This window comes from Nematocida parisii, assembly GCF_000250985.1.
Source record: "Nematocida parisii ERTm1 unplaced genomic scaffold supercont1.8, whole genome shotgun sequence".
Classification (NCBI taxonomy): domain Eukaryota; kingdom Fungi; phylum Microsporidia; genus Nematocida; species Nematocida parisii.
The window spans coordinates 138,006-155,750 of NW_013524653.1; the positions used below are offsets into that span (position 1 = coordinate 138,006).

A 17,745-nucleotide genomic window follows, 5' to 3' on the forward strand; every position below is an offset into this window, starting at 1 on the left:
CAGCTCGCGCGGTGATCCCGCCAAAGCAAAGGCCGGGATCTCTGAAGCAGTATATCAACTTCCGACTATTTAACCGGAGCTCTTTCCCTAATTTAGGGGGAGACTCAGGGAAGCATCGAAGGCTTAACTTCAGCGCCAGGCCTAACACAACTGCGCCCGAGACTCCGTGTCCGCGCAGGCTTGGGCCGCTTCCTAAAGACAATAAAGAGCGCTCCCCTTTCACTTTCTTCTCTCTCTTGGCTACATAGCAGGGTGGCGGTGGCGCTACTACTCATGAGTACGTCAATATTCTACTATACAACAGAGCCGTAACTGCTTTTTCCATTAGAGATAAGAAGATATGAAGACTTAGCAAAAGAAAAACAGTTTATGCAAACTAACTACTATATTAAGAAACCCAAATTCAATTTAAGTTTGCCCCAAACACATAATTTCTAGAAACAAAGAAAACAGATAAATGCAATAGAAAGTCAGTTTCTGCTACAATACTTTTGGATAAATGGGAAAGGAATATGATTTATTTGTTATTTCTAGAAAAACTTGTCAAACTGGTCAAACATTGAAGAAAATCCTGGTGGCATCATCTTTTTCAGTTGGTTAATCTGTGACCGTGCTGCATCTGGCGTTATATTCTTGTCCATTGCGCCATTCTGCCCGCCCAGCAGGCCTGCAAACATTGGGTTTGAAGATATCTTTTGGAACATCTGGGCCATCATTCTATAAGTGTTTATTGCATCCCTCACCTGTGTTGGTGTTGCACCGCACCCCTTTGCCACTCTAATGAGTCTGGGCAAAGATCTAATAAAAACCTCGCCATTGGTTTTAAGCTCTTTCTTTGTCATTGCAGTAAAGATAACTCCCATTTTTTTAAACTCCTTTTCATTGAACATTGAGCTGTTCATTCCTGGGATCAGAGAAAGAAGCTGCCCAATTGGGCCGAGCTCAAGTATTTTCTTGTACTGGTCGTAAAAGTCTCCAATACTGAACTCTCCAGCTTTGATCTTCCCAATAAGCTCCTCCTGCTTCTCTGGAGAAATATTAAGCCCTTCAATCTTCTCTGCAAAGCTAGAAATGTCTCCTAGCCCCATGAGCCGGCCAACAAACCCCTTTGGGTTGAAAGATTCAATCTGAGTCATGCCCTCTCCAGTACCTATAAATGCCACAGGAGTCTTTGTTTCTGCAACACTGCACAGCGCTCCTCCGATGTTCTTGGTTCCGTCTGTTTTTGTAATAATCACAGACCCCAGCTTGACTCGGGACATAAAACTTCTTGCGTGAGTCTCTGCAGTCTGCCCAATTGAAGCATCCACTACAAATATCGTTGCTGTTGGGTTAATTGCCTCAACAATCTCTTCCATCTCCTTAAACAGCTCGCCTTCTTGGGTATGCCTTCCACTTGTGTCTACTAGAACCAAGTTACATCCGCTCTCCTTCAGCGCGCTTGCTCCTGTTTTAGCTACAACAGCAGGATCTACCGAGCTGTCCGATATAAACACCTCGATGTTCATGCCCTGCACATTCTGCTTGACCTGCTCGTATGCGCCGGCTCTAAACGTATCTGCGCAGACTATGCCCACCTTGAACCCCCTTTGCTTATAATACTTTGCGTATTTACAGCACGTTGTTGTCTTACCACTGCCTTGCAGCCCCACAAAAAGAACTGTTGAGACCTCTTTCTTTTTGGGCTTGAATGGCTCTTTTCCAGAGTCCATTATAGCACAGAGTTCTTCAAATACTATTCTTTGAAGCGCCTTTTCTTTTGCTGACTTTGTCGGAATCTCATGTGGCTTGAACCGTTCTAGAATTCTCTTTCTTACATTTAGAACAACTCGCGTATTCACATTAGACCCAAGTAATGACGTTGTAATTTTTTTTATTGCATCGTTCAATTCTTTCTCTCCTTCCTTGGACCCAAAAAATCCATGCAGTGCATTGCTTATCCCAGCGCCTAAGTCCGACAGCATTTCCTTTTAACAAAAATTATTTATTTTTATGCTAAGAATTACTTTGTTTATTGGCTGGTGTAAATATGCAAATTATTTCTGAAAAATAAATAAATAAAATGACAGAAAATACTAGAATATTTCCCTTCCAGAATATTTGTGTTATTAAATTGGCCATTCGTATAGAACAAACTAATATCTAAATTATTTTTTTATAGGGCATGGACTTTAGTAAAGAAGAAGAGAGAATACAAAAGTATTGGGAGTCAATCAAAGCATTTGAGCTGAGCAACAAGCTTAGCAAGGGGAAAAAAGAATTTTCATTCTATGATGGGCCTCCATTTGCAACAGGTCTACCGCATTATGGGCATATTTTATCTGGCACGATAAAAGACACTATAACTCGATTCTATTATCAGCAGGACTATCACGTAGAGAGAAGGTTTGGCTGGGACTGCCACGGGCTTCCTATTGAGTATGAGATCGACAAACTGTACAACATAAAGACCAAGCAGGATATTGAGAAAATAGGAGTGAAGCAGTACAACAACTACTGTAGAGAAATAGTCATGAAGTATTCTGGGCAGTGGGAGTCTATTGTTGGACGAATGGGTCGGTGGATTGATTTTAAAAACGACTACAAAACCATGGACTTTAGTTTTATGGAGAGTGTATGGTGGGTGTTTAAGGAGCTATACAAGAAGGGAATGGTATACAGGGGCTACCGAGTGATGCCTTACTCTACAGCTTGCCGAACCCCCATGAGCAATTTTGAGGCCAACCAGAACTATAAGATTACAACCGATTTAACTGCAACTGTTAGGCTGCCTCTGCAAAAGGCCGTGGTTCTGAATGGGACATCGTACACAAATGTTTCATTCCTTGCCTGGACCACTACTCCGTGGACGCTTCCAGGGAACTCTGCGCTAATGGTAAATCCAGAAATGGAGTATGTGCTTATGCAGGACAAGACGCCAGACGCGTATGTGATTGTAGGAAAGTTCTTTGCTAAGAAGGCCAAGCCAGTGGAAGTGTTTAAGGGAAGCAGTATTTTAGGAATTGAATACAGCCAGCCATTTAATTACTTTGAAGATAGAAGAAAGAATGGCTACTTTAAAACATACCCTGCCGAGTTTGTAGTGGAGGGCGCAGGTACTGGAATAGTTCACTGTGCGCCTGGATTTGGTGAAGAGGACTACAACGCCTTTGTTGTAAACGGGATTATAAAGGAGAATGATGAGGTGGTGTGCCCGGTGGATGAGAGTGGTATGTACACTGCGCAGGTCACAGACTATGCAGGCAGATACGTTAAGGAAAAGGAGCTAGAGAAAGAAATACTTAAGTATTTAAAGGACAGCTCTCTTCTTTACGAGACCACTTCAATTGACCACAGCTATCCATTCTGCTGGAGATCAGACACACCGCTTATTTACAAGGCAGTACCCAGCTGGTTTGTGCATGTGAAGGGCGCAGTAAAGGACTTGTGCGAAATGAACAAGCAGATCAACTGGAGCCCAAAGGCCGTTGGAGAGGGAAAGTTTGGTCTGTGGCTGGAGAATGCAAGAGACTGGTCAATATCAAGAAACAGATACTGGGGAACTCCAATACCTATCTGGATCAGAGAGGGAGCAGGTGCAAACCTAACAGAAGATGACATCATTTGCATAGGGTCTGCCGAAGAGCTATTTGAGCATACTGGAATAAAGACGACAGATTTGCATAAGGATATAGTAGACGAGCTGGTTATAGAGAAGAATGGCGTGAAGTACATCAGAACCGAAGAGGTACTTGATTGCTGGTTTGAAAGTGGAAGCATGCCGTACGCGCAGAAGCACTTCCCGTTTGAAAACGAAAAGCGGTTCCAGATGACCTTCCCTGCCGACTTTATTGCTGAGGGGCTTGACCAGACAAGAGGATGGTTTTATACGCTGCACGTGCTTTCTGTGCTTCTGTATAACTCCCCTGCCTTTAAGAATGTGATGGTGACAGGCTTGGTGCTGGCTGCTGACGGAAAAAAGATGAGCAAGCGGCTGAAAAACTACCCAGACCCAATGGAAATCATGAACGAGCACGGTGCAGATGCAATGCGTCTCTATCTGATCTCATCAACTGCAGTCAAAGCCGAGAATCTGAAGTTTACTGAGGCAGGTGTAGTGAGCATTGTGAGGGAGCTTCTCATTCCATGGCAAAATTGCTTAAGATTCCTTAAGACAACATCATGCGCGGCTATTGAGGATACAACTGGGTGTGATGTAGAAGACATTGCACTAAGCGTCTCAAGTATGGAAGTAAAGGTGGATGAAGGCGACAGTGTGCTGGATCTGTGGATACTCCAGGAGTTTAAAGAGTTCTCGCAGGCTATTCAGAAAGAAGGCCTTGAGTACAGGCTGCACAATGTTCTTCCAAAAACCATTGAGTTCTTGGGAGACTTGAGCAGATGGTACATTAGGCTGAGTAGAGATCGCTTGAGGAACACTGAAATGAAGGTTCTCAGGCATATTTTGAAAGGATTTTCAGTCATTATGGCGCCTTTTGCCCCATTCTTTAGTGAGGTGTGTTACCTGGAGGTAGCAGGGAGCGGAGAAGATCTATCAAAACACGAGGCATCCGAGCCAGCGAAGCAGAAAGGCTTTGAACAGAGTCTTTCAGTGCACTTCCAGATGTACACTGCCTGTATAGAAAAAACAGAAGAAGAAATTTTGAGGCTTTCCAAGCAGTCAAAAACAACTTCTCTAGAGAAAATTCTCACTGATTTCAGAAAAATGAAGAGCGTGATTGAGACCGTTCGAGTAATCAGGGAAAAGTGCGAAATTGCACTCAAAATGCCGCTGAAAGAGATTTCTATTGTAGGAATGGAAAACTCTCCAGTGCTCACCCGGATTTTAGAGAAAGAGTCCAACTCGCTGATGGTAAGCTACAAAACAGAGAGTGACTATGAGTGGAAGAAAGAGATTGTTCCCGACTTCAAAGCTATCAGTACACTCTTTGGAGGAAGCGAAGTCAAAACAAGGTCATCTGCAATAAGAAAATGCGGAACAGACCAGGAGCTAATCTCCAAGCTTCTTTCCAATGGAAACGTGCTATGTGATGGAGTGGAAATAACCAGAGACGAGGTCATTTATAAGCGAGAAGCAGTCAATCTCTCCTCTACACTAAAAGGATCATCTGCATCTGATTTAATATATGTGGTAATTGAAACAGAGAAAAACAAGGAAATAGAAGACCAATGGATAAAGAGAGAGGTAAAGAGCTCAGTCCAAAAGCTAAGAAAGAAGGCAGGCCTCTGCATCAACGACAGAGCCTCAATACATGCAACAGGAATAGATAGTTCTGATATAATATGTGATGTGAACACGCGTGTTGTGTCTAAAGAGTTAGACTCTCCAGTGTGCGAAATTCTTAATCTAGCAGGAAGGAAGATTGTTTTATCTTTAGCTAAGGAAACAAATGTTTAAGTGTCTGTTTCTTGGAATAAAATATGATATTGAAATATATTTACTATGTTCTCTTTTATTTTTAAAACAAACCCATTCACTATAGGAAATATAAGAATAATACTACTGAATGGGTTTTTTCTAAACATATCTAATTAAGAGATAAATTATTCTAAAACAAATCATAAACAACATAATAAACAGTTATAACTCCATAGAAATAGCATTACATACAAAAACCCTTTTATATGTAAGTATTCATTTATACTACTTTATACACATATAGTGTATTAAACAGGAATTTAAATAGGAAAAAAGAAATATATTTAACTCATATAATAGCCTATATTAAAGAGAGTCAAAGAAACAAACAATCATTAAACAAATAATTATATTGCAGTAGATATAATGCATAGAGAAAGAACCCCGAAGTATAATTTTGAATTATACTTCGGGAAAATATAATATATAGCAAAATAGGGCAGAAATATTTTAGAGTGAAGTAAATCCAGAATTAACTCAAAAATAAATTTCGGGTACTTAAAGGATTTATTGTATGCCTATGTAAAGGTGTTTAATTATAAATTCATTCTTAGTATTTATTTCTGTATAAATTTAAGATTAGATTGGTTTTAACTATTTGAACACCTTTTTCGGGTTACATAAAATAAATATAAGAAGATGCACAGATTCCATATACACAATATTTTGCTATACCATGCACATATGATGCTTTATTTTCAGGGATAAGAGTGTTTTTGCAGCAGATAGACTCTTATAGTATAAAACTATAAAAGTGTAAAAATAGAAAATTTATAAATGGATGGAATATCAGATGACAGAACTGAAAGAGCTCAAGTAGAGTCACTAATAAAGCAGATTATTACTTTGGAGGAAGACATGTATAAGGTACAGGAGGAAAACAGAGCACTAAAAGAGAGCATTATTGCTTCTAACAGAAATATTTCAGATGAAATAATACGCGCACTAACACAGGAAATATCGAATTTGCGGCAGGACATATTAAATAAGCCGGAGGCCAAACCAACCATTGGATGCGTGTCATGCGCATCCACTATATCTACAATTAAAACAGTGCCGAACGAGTTTAAAAAGATGCTATACAATATAGAGCAAGAAATTAGCCGGGTTCTAACCATTGCATACTCTCAAAGCAGCACGATTCAAGAAAAGAATAAGCAATTAGAGCTGTATGCACAGATAAATGCCAAATTAATGCACATAAAGGACCATTATATGAAGTCAAGAAATCTTTAAATGATTCTGGCTGCACGGGATGTTTAGATAATAAAGGTAAATGCCACAGTATAAAATCCACTATTTATTTTACACGCCAATATTGTTTAAACGGGCTGTATACAGTAATAAATTGGGCCGTATGTAGTATATAACAAAATTTGAATTTCGGGATATTCTATATATATTATGCAATACTATATACATTACTGCCTATGGTTCTAAATACAAATTATCTCTCTGGCGCTAGGGATTAAAATGCACCAATCAAAAACTTACGCAATTTCAGGTTATATCGGGTAGATGTAAAACACCCCAAGACAAACTGGAGCACAGCTAGCATACTAGAATTATACTAGCACTGAATTTTACCCGGGGCGCATGTAGTTTTTTTTCGGGTTCGGGTATATTTCTATTTATTTTTTTATTGGAAAGCGCATGGATACTCTTATGAGCATGCAATATGCTGATTATGCACTGTACGTATACATAAGACACATTATCAACAATAATTCAAATTATAATTCAGAATATTTTACATCTTTAATATATAGCTTAAAGACTAAAATAGAATCTAAAGAGTATAAAGAAGAAGAATTATTAACGAAGTACATTTTATTCTTAGTGCATCATAATATCTTTAAAAGCTATTACACTCCAAGCATACATCGCAAGTTCTATAAAATATTTGAATATTTGAAAGAAGTAAAACAGTTAAATAGTTTTAAAAGAGTCATTCTGTGGGGATACAATCTGCTGCTAGGAAGAAAACAAGAGGCGGAAAGGTGTTTAGAGATAAAAGATCAAGATATATCGGCAAAGATAGAGCTAACGTCAAACACAACCAAGGACAAGGATACAATAATAAGTGAAGAAGAAAGAAAAAAGTACTACAATGAGTTTACAGAGAGAATCACACAAGAAACAAAAGAAATATTTTCTCTATTAAGCGTTCCACTGCTGTGTATAGACAGCAAGCCAAAGTCAATAAATACCGTGGTTGAAGATATAATATCATATAAACTATTGGCTGAAGAGGAGATTGAAGAAACTATTAAAGAAAATAAATCTATTTTACAAATGCCGGAAAACAAAGAAATAAAGAAAGAGAAGAAAGAAAAAGAAGAAATAAGCTTTACAGAAAGATATAAGCAAATAAACATAGAGTCTTTGCTAAACACGGATGTAAAAGGTGTAGAGGTTAAATGGGATGAAAGTGAGTTTGAGGATAAGCCAGAAGAAGAGGTGGATTCTTACACATACATCATAAATAACAGCAAAAGAGCAAAGAAAATATGGACGCTAGAGGACACAAATAAGCTTATTATGACACTCCAGAAGTGCGGCACAGACTGGCAAAAAGTACAGAGCGCGTGTGGTTTCAAAAACACAACAAAAGAGCAAATTATAGACAAGTACAAAAACCTTGTAAAGGCAAAGAAAATGGAAAGAGTAAAGAAAAAGAAGGATCTATAAGATTTAGGGTTATTTCGGGTTACTATAGGAAAGTGTAAATTAGTACTGAAAGAAGAATATACCATAGGTAAAGAGTTTTATTCCAAGCATAAAATGCACTGGGTGCTCTATTAACCCTAACCCGAAATAAAATGCAACCACCCCGAATCCAACCCGAAATAAAATGTGTCATTGGCCAACTATTAATCACGACAGAGGACACGGGGCCTCACAGAATTCAATAAATAGTGATGTTTTGATGGGATTAATAGTGAAGCGTTCAAATAACCCGAAATACAAACAGCCCTAACCATTAATAATTCCGAATGTAAATTAGAATATATTTATTTTGGATTTATTTCGGGTTATACACATGCTAGAATTTCGGGTTATAAAATTTACCCCAGAAGATTTTATTATTACTTTTTTTTATTTTATCTCTAAGTCGTCTTTAAATAGTAAAGAAAGTGTCTCGGTTTCTATTTCTCTTCCCTGCTGCTCTATTCTTTCTTTTACTTCCCTTTCAACATAAGACATCTTTTCTTTAATTTGTGTTATAATACTTGGCAACTTCTCTGTTATTTCATATACAGTGTGCTTTATTCTATCTATCTCTTCTTCGTTTTCTGGAGTGTAGTCTGCGCTCTGGAAGGGTGCCTTCTCAGACAATTTTTCCATTATTTCCTTATAGTTATGCTCTATTTCTTCCTTTAGCGTGTGCGGCAGTTCTCTTCTTAGCTCACACAAAGACTTTAGACTGTTTGTTTTACTTTTTTCTGCCTCTTCCACTTCTAATATTAATTTAGCATGCTCTTTCTTTCTTTCAAGTCTTTCTTGGGTTATTTCTCCTATGTTCATCTGCTCTCCTTGTATTTCTACATTCTTTAGGAATAGATTCTTTATATTTAACAGTACATTGAGCTCATTTTGTGAATATTTAGAGGTTTCTTCTCCTAGAATCTCAGAGAAGATGCCTTCGAACTCTTCAATGCTTTCTAGCTGAACCTTCATAAATATTTTAATATTTTATAGCTAATAAATAAGCAGGCAGTAAAATTATATAAAGAGTAGAAATGCAAAAATAAAAAAATAGTTTACTTACTGCGGGTGAGATAGAACAACAAAAACAAGACATGATTATCTTAGTATAACAAATTCGAAAACACTAGATATAGAAATATAGTATACAAATAGATATAAGAGTGCTATGGCATGAAGATATATTATGAGGGCCTAAAATAACCCTAAAAAGCTAGATTGTTTAATGCAATATGCAGTATGCACTAAAACAATGAATATATAGGTCTAATCACTAATTGTTATACTTATCTATTTTATTCTAGTTTGTATATTATTAAGTATGTGCTTTAGTGCCTCATTGTGAACACTTTCTTGCGTACCAGACCTAATTACTTCGTGTGTATATAAGTGCAACAAGTCTTTCATTGTAGTATAAACTTTCTGCTGAAATTCTTTTTTTTCATATACTTCCTCACCATATCCCTCTCTGGTAGCCGCGATCTCTGGAGATACATCTAAAAATAAGGTTAGATCAGGGAGTTTAATTCCTTTATCCGATGCAAATGCGAATTCCTTTGGTATTCCGTTTGCGATAGAGTAAGACTGGCCTGATAGAACATATCTATCACAGAGTATTACATTGTAATCAGAAAGTTCTAGTAACTCTTTATCCTCCCATCTGTTTGCAGAGAATAACAGATGTGTTACTTCTTTAGGAAATGCTCTATGCCCTGAAAGTATCTCAGAAATTAACTTCCCTGTAAGATTGTTTCTGTTTGGATAATTAAGTACTTTGGTGGATATTCCTTGGGATATCAAAGAGTTCTCTAATTTTTTTATCAGAGAAGACTTGCCGCTTCTGTCTATTCCTTCTACTACTACAAAGAGAGAGGCCATCCCGGTAAAATTTAAAATAATAAAATACCACCCAATGCTATAGTATAAGAAGTAAATGAATGTTATTAACTATACATAAAGTAGAAATAGAGAGCAATACCAGTATATTATTGTTCAATACTGCAGGATTAACTAACGGGTTCCTCAATATAATCCGAAAAAATCACCCATTATAGAGTTAGTGGAAGGTCTGATTTTAAGTCTAGGAAGTCAAATAGGTCTTCTTTATACTGGACCACTAGTCTTTTATCGCTCTCTTCTAAAGAGTTCTTTATTGCTAGCTCTAACAGGTCATTCACTAAGGTTCCACCAGTACTTTTAAGTATTGCCTTTTGGTACATTTCTATTGCATCGCAGTACTTCTTTTTTGTGTGGTATATGTATCCCTGCAGCAGGTAGTACTTGCTCTGCACCTTGTTATCATACGAAATATTTACACCAAGCAATGCGGACTCTGCCATATCCAGGTCATTTAAGAATATATAGCACATAGACTTAATTAATGCTCTCTCACCAGCACACTCTCTTTCTTTAATTAGCTCTAATACCTCTGCATACCTTTTCTCCATAATAAGCAAAGACAAATATGGGTTCAAACACACTTCAATACCAAACCCCTTATTCACTTCAAGATACTTTTTCTCTGCTTTTTTATAGCTTTTCATCCGATGGTATTCCAGAGCAATTCCCAGCGATGCCATAAAGCTATTTTCCAAAAGAATTTCAGCTTTTTCATAGCATGTTATCGCATTATTCCCCTCACACAAGAATCCCTGTGTGTATCCTAAAAGTATCCACCCAATCCCATATGAATTGTTCAGCTGCAGAGCTTTGAATAACGCCCTTTTACTATCGCTATATTTGCCCACTAGAATGTAATACATGCCTATGGTGATATATGTAAGATAGTTGGACTTATACAAAGCAGACATGTACTGAGATATCTGGAATAGTTCACTCACCTGCCTTTGATTAAACAGCCTTCTGGCCAATACAGCACAGGTAAATGGGCTGTGGAATGTTCTAGAAAACAGCGAGAAAGTAGAGGTGGTCTCTGTGATATTTTTAAACAACTCTTTCAGCTCAGGGGTATGCGCATAAACTATCTCCTTTGAGTTAATTACGCAGTACAGAAGTACTTCAAAATTTCTTTCATCTATTTTCAAGGCAGAGATAAAGCACTCTCTTGCTTTTTCTGGATTTCTATGGATAAGCCCCTGGTAGTAATGTGATAGCGAATGTATAGAAATCGGCGTGATATCTACAGGAGGCACCAAACCTATTTTTGTTTCTGAAATAGTAAATTGCTCAATTTCTGAGAGTTCTCCCAATCTTTTCATTACTTCTATGTATATTATCTGCACTTCTGTATAGTCAAAATACTCTCTTCGCCTGGTTATAAGCCATTTGGCTGCCTCATATTTTGAGAAAGCCATGAGAGCAGTAAGAAGAAGAAGAAAGGCCTCGGGCGAGTCATATTTTTTGAATATATATTCCCCCAAAACAATTGAACTTTCTTCTAAGTTAGACGCAAGACAGGCATAGAAGAGTTCTCTTTCCATAACAAAAATAAAATATATTCTAATATAGAGAAATAGACTAATATTAGAACAAAAATAGAACAAAAATACAAAAATATAGCACAGCCATCTCAACAATACAAGAAAATACACAAATGACACCAGAATCAATATAATCAGAACGTATAGTATGACAAGCAATTAGATATATACATGATTCGGGTTATATAGTATTTATATATTCTCAATTAAAGTAATTAAGTATGTGCACTATACAGATGGAGTACAACTAAATTTTAATTTATTTCGGTCTAGTTAGTTAGTTTAGAGTATTTCACATTTATGTCTAATTTCGATTTGGATATTTTATTTTAAAAAAACATTTTATTTCAAGATCTGCTAATAATAAAACTTATAAGGCCAGTTATAATGTATAATATTTTTAGATACTAGATAACCCGAAATTCAATCTTATATGATAACCCAAACTTCAAATAACGAATTATTTAAACTAGTATGGTTTAAATAAAGGCGAATAAGCACATACATTAACAAACTGTTTTTAATTAAAAATGATTTGTCTAAATAACAATAGCCTATTTATGAGTGTGCTATAAAATACTCCTACTGAAAATTTTTCTAGAAATTTTACTGATTTATTTAAATTATTTTTTTTGCAAAAATAAAATGACTAACAGCTTATTAGTAATGCAGAGAAGTCCATATGAATTAGGATATATAGAGTGGGGTTCAAATAATATCCTTCGCGCAGTATTAAACTTTACTGGAGAATTAAAGAGTCTTTTCCTTTTAAATGATTCTCCTAAAGAAGATGCATCTAAAAAAGATAATGAAAAGAAGAATATGATTTCTATTAACAGACTTGGTTTGGTTGGGGCTGGTATATTATACGCTTTGCTAGAATTATTATATTCATTTATATTTAATGGAATATATTTAATTGAATTAAAAGCTAACAAGTTCTTAGATGAAACTGTAGGATCTATACAGTTTTTCGAGCCATTTTATAAGTGGATAGTAGTATTTTTGAGCTTCATTATATTATCAGCACGAGCTGCTATCTCTGTGTTTACTTTAGATATATGGAGAAGATCGATATTGTTGATTCATAGCAAATCTAAATATATCATGAGAGATACTGTGATGTTTTTTGCAACAATATTTGTAAGCAACATTGCTGGTGGTTGGCTTTATAATAATATTATGCTAGTTTTGAATCATCTAGAAATTGCTGCAAATTATAGAAACATAATTAGTATAATAGTATCAGTATATATGTCCTTGTTAGTGTATAACATTTTCCGAAATACGTCTAAGAAAATATCATACTACAACATATTTATTATTTTACATTGGTGCATTGTGGGTCTATTATATTTTGCATCTCTTATATGCAAAACTAATCCAAATGCTAAAGTATTTCCTTGGTCTTCTTCATACTACAATTAGATATATAATGCCGAACCTTATATCAATAATGTTGTATGCTAAGAATAGCATTTGTTAGCATGACATGAGTTATTGTAATGTTTTACATAAACATGGCAGCTCAGACTAGATCAGAAATTATTGTTACACAACATGGCAACATAATTTAAATCGATTTTACGGCCTATAAATACGTATACAAATTCAATAAAGGTCAAAGTTTAAGAATGCCTTTTCCTAAGAAAACAACTAATAAACTGTTTTAAACTAAAAAAATATAATGCCAAAGAATAAATAATTGTATTTTTAATAAATTATCTTTATATTTATACTACATATTTCTATCAGATATTTGCACGTATTGATTTTATGCCTATTGTGGTAGTAACTATTAATACATAAATCATATTCAATACTATACTCCAATAGTCAGAAATCATTTAATAAAAATAAAGGTGACAATAATAGTTCAAATGTATTTCGGGTTATTTCTAACAGAAACTTACAGGAAGAAATATAAAAATCTATTAAAACATTTTTTCTGATATCCAAAGTTATTTAATTTATTTTTAATGCAAAAAATAAATGGATCAATGTTTAATAATAAAACGTAGAAATGTATCTGAAATGTCTTGCCTAGAGCGGATTATGAAGACAATTTCACACGGTATAATAAACTTAGGAAACACATGCACAAATTGCACTCTTTTAAGTATCAATCAGAAAAGAGAAGAGCCTTCCAAAACAGAAGAAAAGCGTGGCTTCATACACGGACTTTTTATGCCTATTTTAATATACATTGCTATAATTTTAGGGTTTTTACTCATATTTAATGGTGTATATAAAATTGAAAGAGAGTCAATTAAGTTTATATCCAGCACTGGGGCTAGACAGTCTTTTATGCTATCTTGTGTTAGAGGGATATTAAGATTATGGGTTTTTTTCACCAAAGTTTTACTTCGAGTTTCACTTGTAATATTTACTTTAGACATATGGAGAAAAGCAATCTGGTTTACATGGAGAAAATCTAACCGCTTTATATTAGATATTTTATTGCTTTTTATAGTATTAATTGGATGTCACTTTATTGGTTATTGGATGTTTAATAGTTTTATATCAGACATAGCCCTTCTAAAGTTCACTGGTAATTATAAAATTCTAAATAATGCAGTTCTAAATGTCTACCTATCATTTGTTTGGGGATATATGTGTAAGATATTATGCAAAATTTACCTGAATTCTGCCAAGAAAATATCAACGTATGATTTTGTTATTGCTGCATACAGTGTTACTATGGTGTTTATCTATTTCGTGTACACTATAAACAACATCAATACTAACGTTATTTCAAAGTATGCTTCCTCTAAAGTTATGATTTCTACGGGAACACAAACTATGTAATCATTATTAAATACCTACCCCATTGGGGGTTTAGGATTACGGTTATATTTATATTTCCAGCTTTATTTTGAGTGAAAGGCATACCTAAATGATAAGATTTTAATAAATGCATGCACTTACAATAACTACTTCAAGAAATAAAATTAGCTCTTGTAATAAAAAAGTCATTTTGAGATCTTTGGGATGTTATTATAATATCCTATTATGCTGCAAATTAGAAAAGTTTTATTTTGGCACATATATAATAATGTTCTATAAATAGAATAGCCGTAAAGCAACTTTATATTTCAAATGAATTCGGGTTATATAGAAATATACATTAGTACGCCTGTCATAAATAATAGAAACATCCATATAAAGTATAAATAGTTCAAATCATAAACACTTAACCGTTACTTTATTAATACGCATAGACTAAATGTAATTCAACAGCACGCAAATATAGAAAACTTATTCTGTCTGTATAATATATTAGATATATAATACACACAAACACAATAATTATCACTTACCGTACAATTCAGCACTGGCACACTGATCCACTGTATATAGATAGAATGTCGCTCCTATTCATCTCCATCCAATATCTTATCCAGCCTGTTTGATGCATTCTCCCAGTTAATTATGCTGTATAATTTGTTGATGTAATCTATCTTATCCACCTTGTACTGTATAAAGTATGCATGCTCCCACATGTCTATGTTTAATAGAACAGGAACACTAAGCATATCTTGGTTCATGGTTATGTCTAAGTATAGCAATTCTGTATTTTCATTGTATGCTAGCCAAATCCAACCACTTCCTCTTATCTTATTACTAGTCACTACGTTTAATATTGAATTAAGTAATCCCTCACTGAACGAATTGCTTAGTAAAGTAGAAAGTCTTTTAGAGGGAGTGTGCTTACTAGAAGAAGGATGGAATGACTGCCAAAACAGTGAGTGGTTTAAGTGCCCTCCTAGAAAGAATAAAAGAAGAATTTCTTCTTCTGTTTGGGGAGTGTACACCAACTGTGTCATTTTCTTCTGTGCTTGTATCTTATTGTACTGATTTATGTAATTCTGGTGTAATTTACTATAATGTATGTCTAACATTTCTTCACTCATTATATCACTCATGTCAGCATAAGAATATTCTAATCTGGGCAACTGTACAGCAGAAGACAGCGACTCTCTGTACCTGAAGAGGTTTATATGCATAAACTAAAAAAAGAATTAGAAAATATATAGAAAATATTAAAACTACACTAAAATTTACTATACAATATATGCTGTCATATATTAATATATGTATTAATTGCTACTAAATTATTATATATAATACAGATGCATATATACATTGTAGAGATATGGGTTCTTCCAGTGCTTTTATGGCGTAACGCATAATTCACTTGTATATATTATACTTTTATTTTATTTATATGTTCAATAAGAGAGTATCACAGGAAAGAGACACCCGAAGTACTGGTATACTAGACATAGATGTATTATTAGGTGACATACATAATAAAGATATAATATTACTAATGCCAGAGGAAGGTGCAAGATATCATACAGCTATACACAGGATATTCATATCAAAGGGATTGGAAGATAAAGAGCGAGTTATCCATGTTTCGGTAGATAATACTGTACTAAATATACCAGATATAGTAAGAAATAAAAACGGTGTGCATACAAGAGTAAATGCAATGGAAATAGGCAATAAAACAGACAGTAGAGTAAAACAGAGCAATATAGATATTAATAGTGCCCAGAGTAGACACAACGCACATGGTTTAGGAGATGTCAATCCTATTACACAAAAGATCTCGTGGCGGTATAAGAATATTTCAAAGGTATCTAATAGTACTAATATACACTCAGACACAAATAGACTAATTCCTGGGTATAATGTGCAGTATAATATGAAAATATCACACCCATTATCTGACACTGTACTAAATATATCAGATACTAATGTGCACAATGTATTGGATATATTAGAAGAAGAAATGAAGAAAGGGGTTACAAGGATTTCTTTTTCTTCTTTATTATTCTATAATACGCCTGATGTAGATACTTTCTTATTTTCATTGCGCAGGCTAGTTAGAAATTACAACAGCATATGTCTTATGTCTGTGCCTGTATACATATATAGCATATCATACAGATACTTCGATCTGATACTAAAATTGCACAGTAATATGTTAAATATCCCAAAATATACTGGAGTAATAGAGTGTGTGAAGAGCAGAGTACATAATATGCACAAATATGCCATTATATATAATAGCACAGGAATAAAGATAGAAAAAATAGTAATACCACCCGAATAAGTATAAACACAGAAAGTATAAAAATTACATGGTTTAATAGAAAGTGTCAGAAGCAGAATAAATATAGAGATTATCATATAATATAGGAAAGTATTAAACCAATATTATTTAGACAGTTTTAGAGTGGTATTGTATATTATACTGCTGGTGTGATTATATTTTATTGTTTTATAAATATGAACTTCATACAAATATTTATTGTTTTTTGTACTGTCAAATAGTTTTAATTTATTATTACAGCCAGCTAAAGAGGATTCAAACTTAAACCAACTAAAAATAGTCCTGAAATAAGCCAAAATATATAGTACTAGTGCATATATGTATTATTTACAAAGAATTATTATTTTTATACATAATAGTCATTAATCACTAAATCATCTATAATAGAAGCATACGCGTATATAACAACTAGAACTGGCTTGAACCCATATAAATACTCTATTTTTATTCTATTTGTGGGTTTACGTTATTTCGGTCAAAAAATTGCAAAATATTTTTATGAAAGCACCACGGTTGAAACAAATTAGAAGGCTGGTAAAGAATTTAGAAAGGGCTGGTTACAGGGCCCCTTTTAACATACTTGCAGACCACGAATTTCTCATTGCATACCACAAGTCACAGATGAGTTTGAGCTTTCTTGAGAAATTATTAAATGGGAAGATAAGAGTATCCACCACATCATGCGAGTACAAACGGTACACCGCAGCTGTCAAAGATAAAAAATTAATAGGGTACGTTGCATTAAAGAAATGCAAGCACGCAGATGAGTTTAGAACACTTGAGTGTCTTTCAGAAGTGGTGGCAGACAATAATCCACACCACTACTTCATGGCAGTTGCAGCGAAGTATGCCAGGCTCAAAGAGGAAAAGAAAGTCCCTGTCATATTCATTCGGTCTGGTGTCGTGTGTATAGAGACAGACCCTTCTCTAATCAAAGACATAAAGGAAAAAGAGCCAGAAGGTCTTTCATCAAAGGAGAAAGAACGGCTAGAGGCAATGTTCAATGACACTGTATGCTAATTAAACACACTATAACTGCTTTCAATATTATT

At 34.8% G+C, this 17,745-nt stretch overlaps 12 protein-coding genes across 12 annotated transcripts; 7 read left to right on the forward strand and 5 right to left on the reverse strand.

The window, feature by feature from the left end:
- Positions 1–498: 498 nt before the first annotated feature.
- NEPG_02546 (signal recognition particle 54 kDa subunit) lies at positions 499–1,964 on the reverse strand (the record flags this gene model as incomplete). The annotated part of the gene is made up of 1 exon (XM_013204919.1): positions 499–1,964. The coding sequence occupies one exon, from the start codon at positions 1,962–1,964 to the stop codon at positions 531–533; it is 1,434 nt and encodes a 477-aa protein (XP_013060373.1). The 3' UTR covers positions 499–530.
- Positions 1,965–2,164: 200 nt separating this feature from the next.
- NEPG_02547 (isoleucyl tRNA synthetase) lies at positions 2,165–5,398 on the forward strand (the record flags this gene model as incomplete). The annotated part of the gene is made up of 1 exon (XM_013204920.1): positions 2,165–5,398. One exon carries the CDS (start codon positions 2,165–2,167, stop codon positions 5,396–5,398), a length of 3,234 nt encoding a protein of 1,077 aa, XP_013060374.1.
- Positions 5,399–6,196: 798 nt separating this feature from the next.
- On the forward strand, positions 6,197–6,702 carry NEPG_02548 (uncharacterized protein; the record flags this gene model as incomplete). Its single annotated transcript, XM_013204921.1, has 1 exon — positions 6,197–6,702. One exon carries the CDS (start codon positions 6,197–6,199, stop codon positions 6,653–6,655), a length of 459 nt encoding a protein of 152 aa, XP_013060375.1. The 3' UTR covers positions 6,656–6,702.
- Positions 6,703–7,072: 370 nt separating this feature from the next.
- NEPG_02549 (uncharacterized protein) lies at positions 7,073–8,315 on the forward strand (the record flags this gene model as incomplete). The annotated part of the gene is made up of 1 exon (XM_013204922.1): positions 7,073–8,315. One exon carries the CDS (start codon positions 7,073–7,075, stop codon positions 8,108–8,110), a length of 1,038 nt encoding a protein of 345 aa, XP_013060376.1. The 3' UTR covers positions 8,111–8,315.
- A 134-nt stretch (positions 8,316–8,449) lies between these two features.
- Positions 8,450–9,100, reverse strand: NEPG_02550 (uncharacterized protein; the record flags this gene model as incomplete). The annotated part of the gene is made up of 1 exon (XM_013204923.1): positions 8,450–9,100. One exon carries the CDS (start codon positions 9,098–9,100, stop codon positions 8,519–8,521), a length of 582 nt encoding a protein of 193 aa, XP_013060377.1. The 3' UTR covers positions 8,450–8,518.
- A 318-nt stretch (positions 9,101–9,418) lies between these two features.
- NEPG_02551 (thymidylate kinase) lies at positions 9,419–10,044 on the reverse strand (the record flags this gene model as incomplete). Its single annotated transcript, XM_013204924.1, has 1 exon — positions 9,419–10,044. The coding sequence occupies exon 1, from the start codon at positions 10,004–10,006 to the stop codon at positions 9,419–9,421; it is 588 nt and encodes a 195-aa protein (XP_013060378.1). The 5' UTR covers positions 10,007–10,044.
- An 11-nt stretch (positions 10,045–10,055) lies between these two features.
- NEPG_02552 (uncharacterized protein) lies at positions 10,056–11,568 on the reverse strand (the record flags this gene model as incomplete). The annotated part of the gene is made up of 1 exon (XM_013204925.1): positions 10,056–11,568. The coding sequence occupies one exon, from the start codon at positions 11,566–11,568 to the stop codon at positions 10,177–10,179; it is 1,392 nt and encodes a 463-aa protein (XP_013060379.1). The 3' UTR covers positions 10,056–10,176.
- A 645-nt stretch (positions 11,569–12,213) lies between these two features.
- Positions 12,214–13,260, forward strand: NEPG_02553 (uncharacterized protein; the record flags this gene model as incomplete). The annotated part of the gene is made up of 1 exon (XM_013204926.1): positions 12,214–13,260. The coding sequence occupies one exon, from the start codon at positions 12,214–12,216 to the stop codon at positions 12,994–12,996; it is 783 nt and encodes a 260-aa protein (XP_013060380.1). The 3' UTR covers positions 12,997–13,260.
- Positions 13,261–13,560: 300 nt separating this feature from the next.
- Positions 13,561–14,490, forward strand: NEPG_02554 (uncharacterized protein; the record flags this gene model as incomplete). Its single annotated transcript, XM_013204927.1, has 1 exon — positions 13,561–14,490. The coding sequence occupies one exon, from the start codon at positions 13,561–13,563 to the stop codon at positions 14,374–14,376; it is 816 nt and encodes a 271-aa protein (XP_013060381.1). The 3' UTR covers positions 14,377–14,490.
- A 398-nt stretch (positions 14,491–14,888) lies between these two features.
- On the reverse strand, positions 14,889–15,575 carry NEPG_02555 (uncharacterized protein; the record flags this gene model as incomplete). The annotated part of the gene is made up of 1 exon (XM_013204928.1): positions 14,889–15,575. The coding sequence occupies one exon, from the start codon at positions 15,573–15,575 to the stop codon at positions 14,943–14,945; it is 633 nt and encodes a 210-aa protein (XP_013060382.1). The 3' UTR covers positions 14,889–14,942.
- A 221-nt stretch (positions 15,576–15,796) lies between these two features.
- NEPG_02556 (uncharacterized protein) lies at positions 15,797–16,756 on the forward strand (the record flags this gene model as incomplete). The annotated part of the gene is made up of 1 exon (XM_013204929.1): positions 15,797–16,756. One exon carries the CDS (start codon positions 15,797–15,799, stop codon positions 16,691–16,693), a length of 897 nt encoding a protein of 298 aa, XP_013060383.1. The 3' UTR covers positions 16,694–16,756.
- A 435-nt stretch (positions 16,757–17,191) lies between these two features.
- On the forward strand, positions 17,192–17,724 carry NEPG_02557 (uncharacterized protein; the record flags this gene model as incomplete). Its single annotated transcript, XM_013204930.1, has 1 exon — positions 17,192–17,724. The coding sequence occupies one exon, from the start codon at positions 17,192–17,194 to the stop codon at positions 17,711–17,713; it is 522 nt and encodes a 173-aa protein (XP_013060384.1). The 3' UTR covers positions 17,714–17,724.
- Between the last annotated feature and the right edge of the window lie 21 nt (positions 17,725–17,745).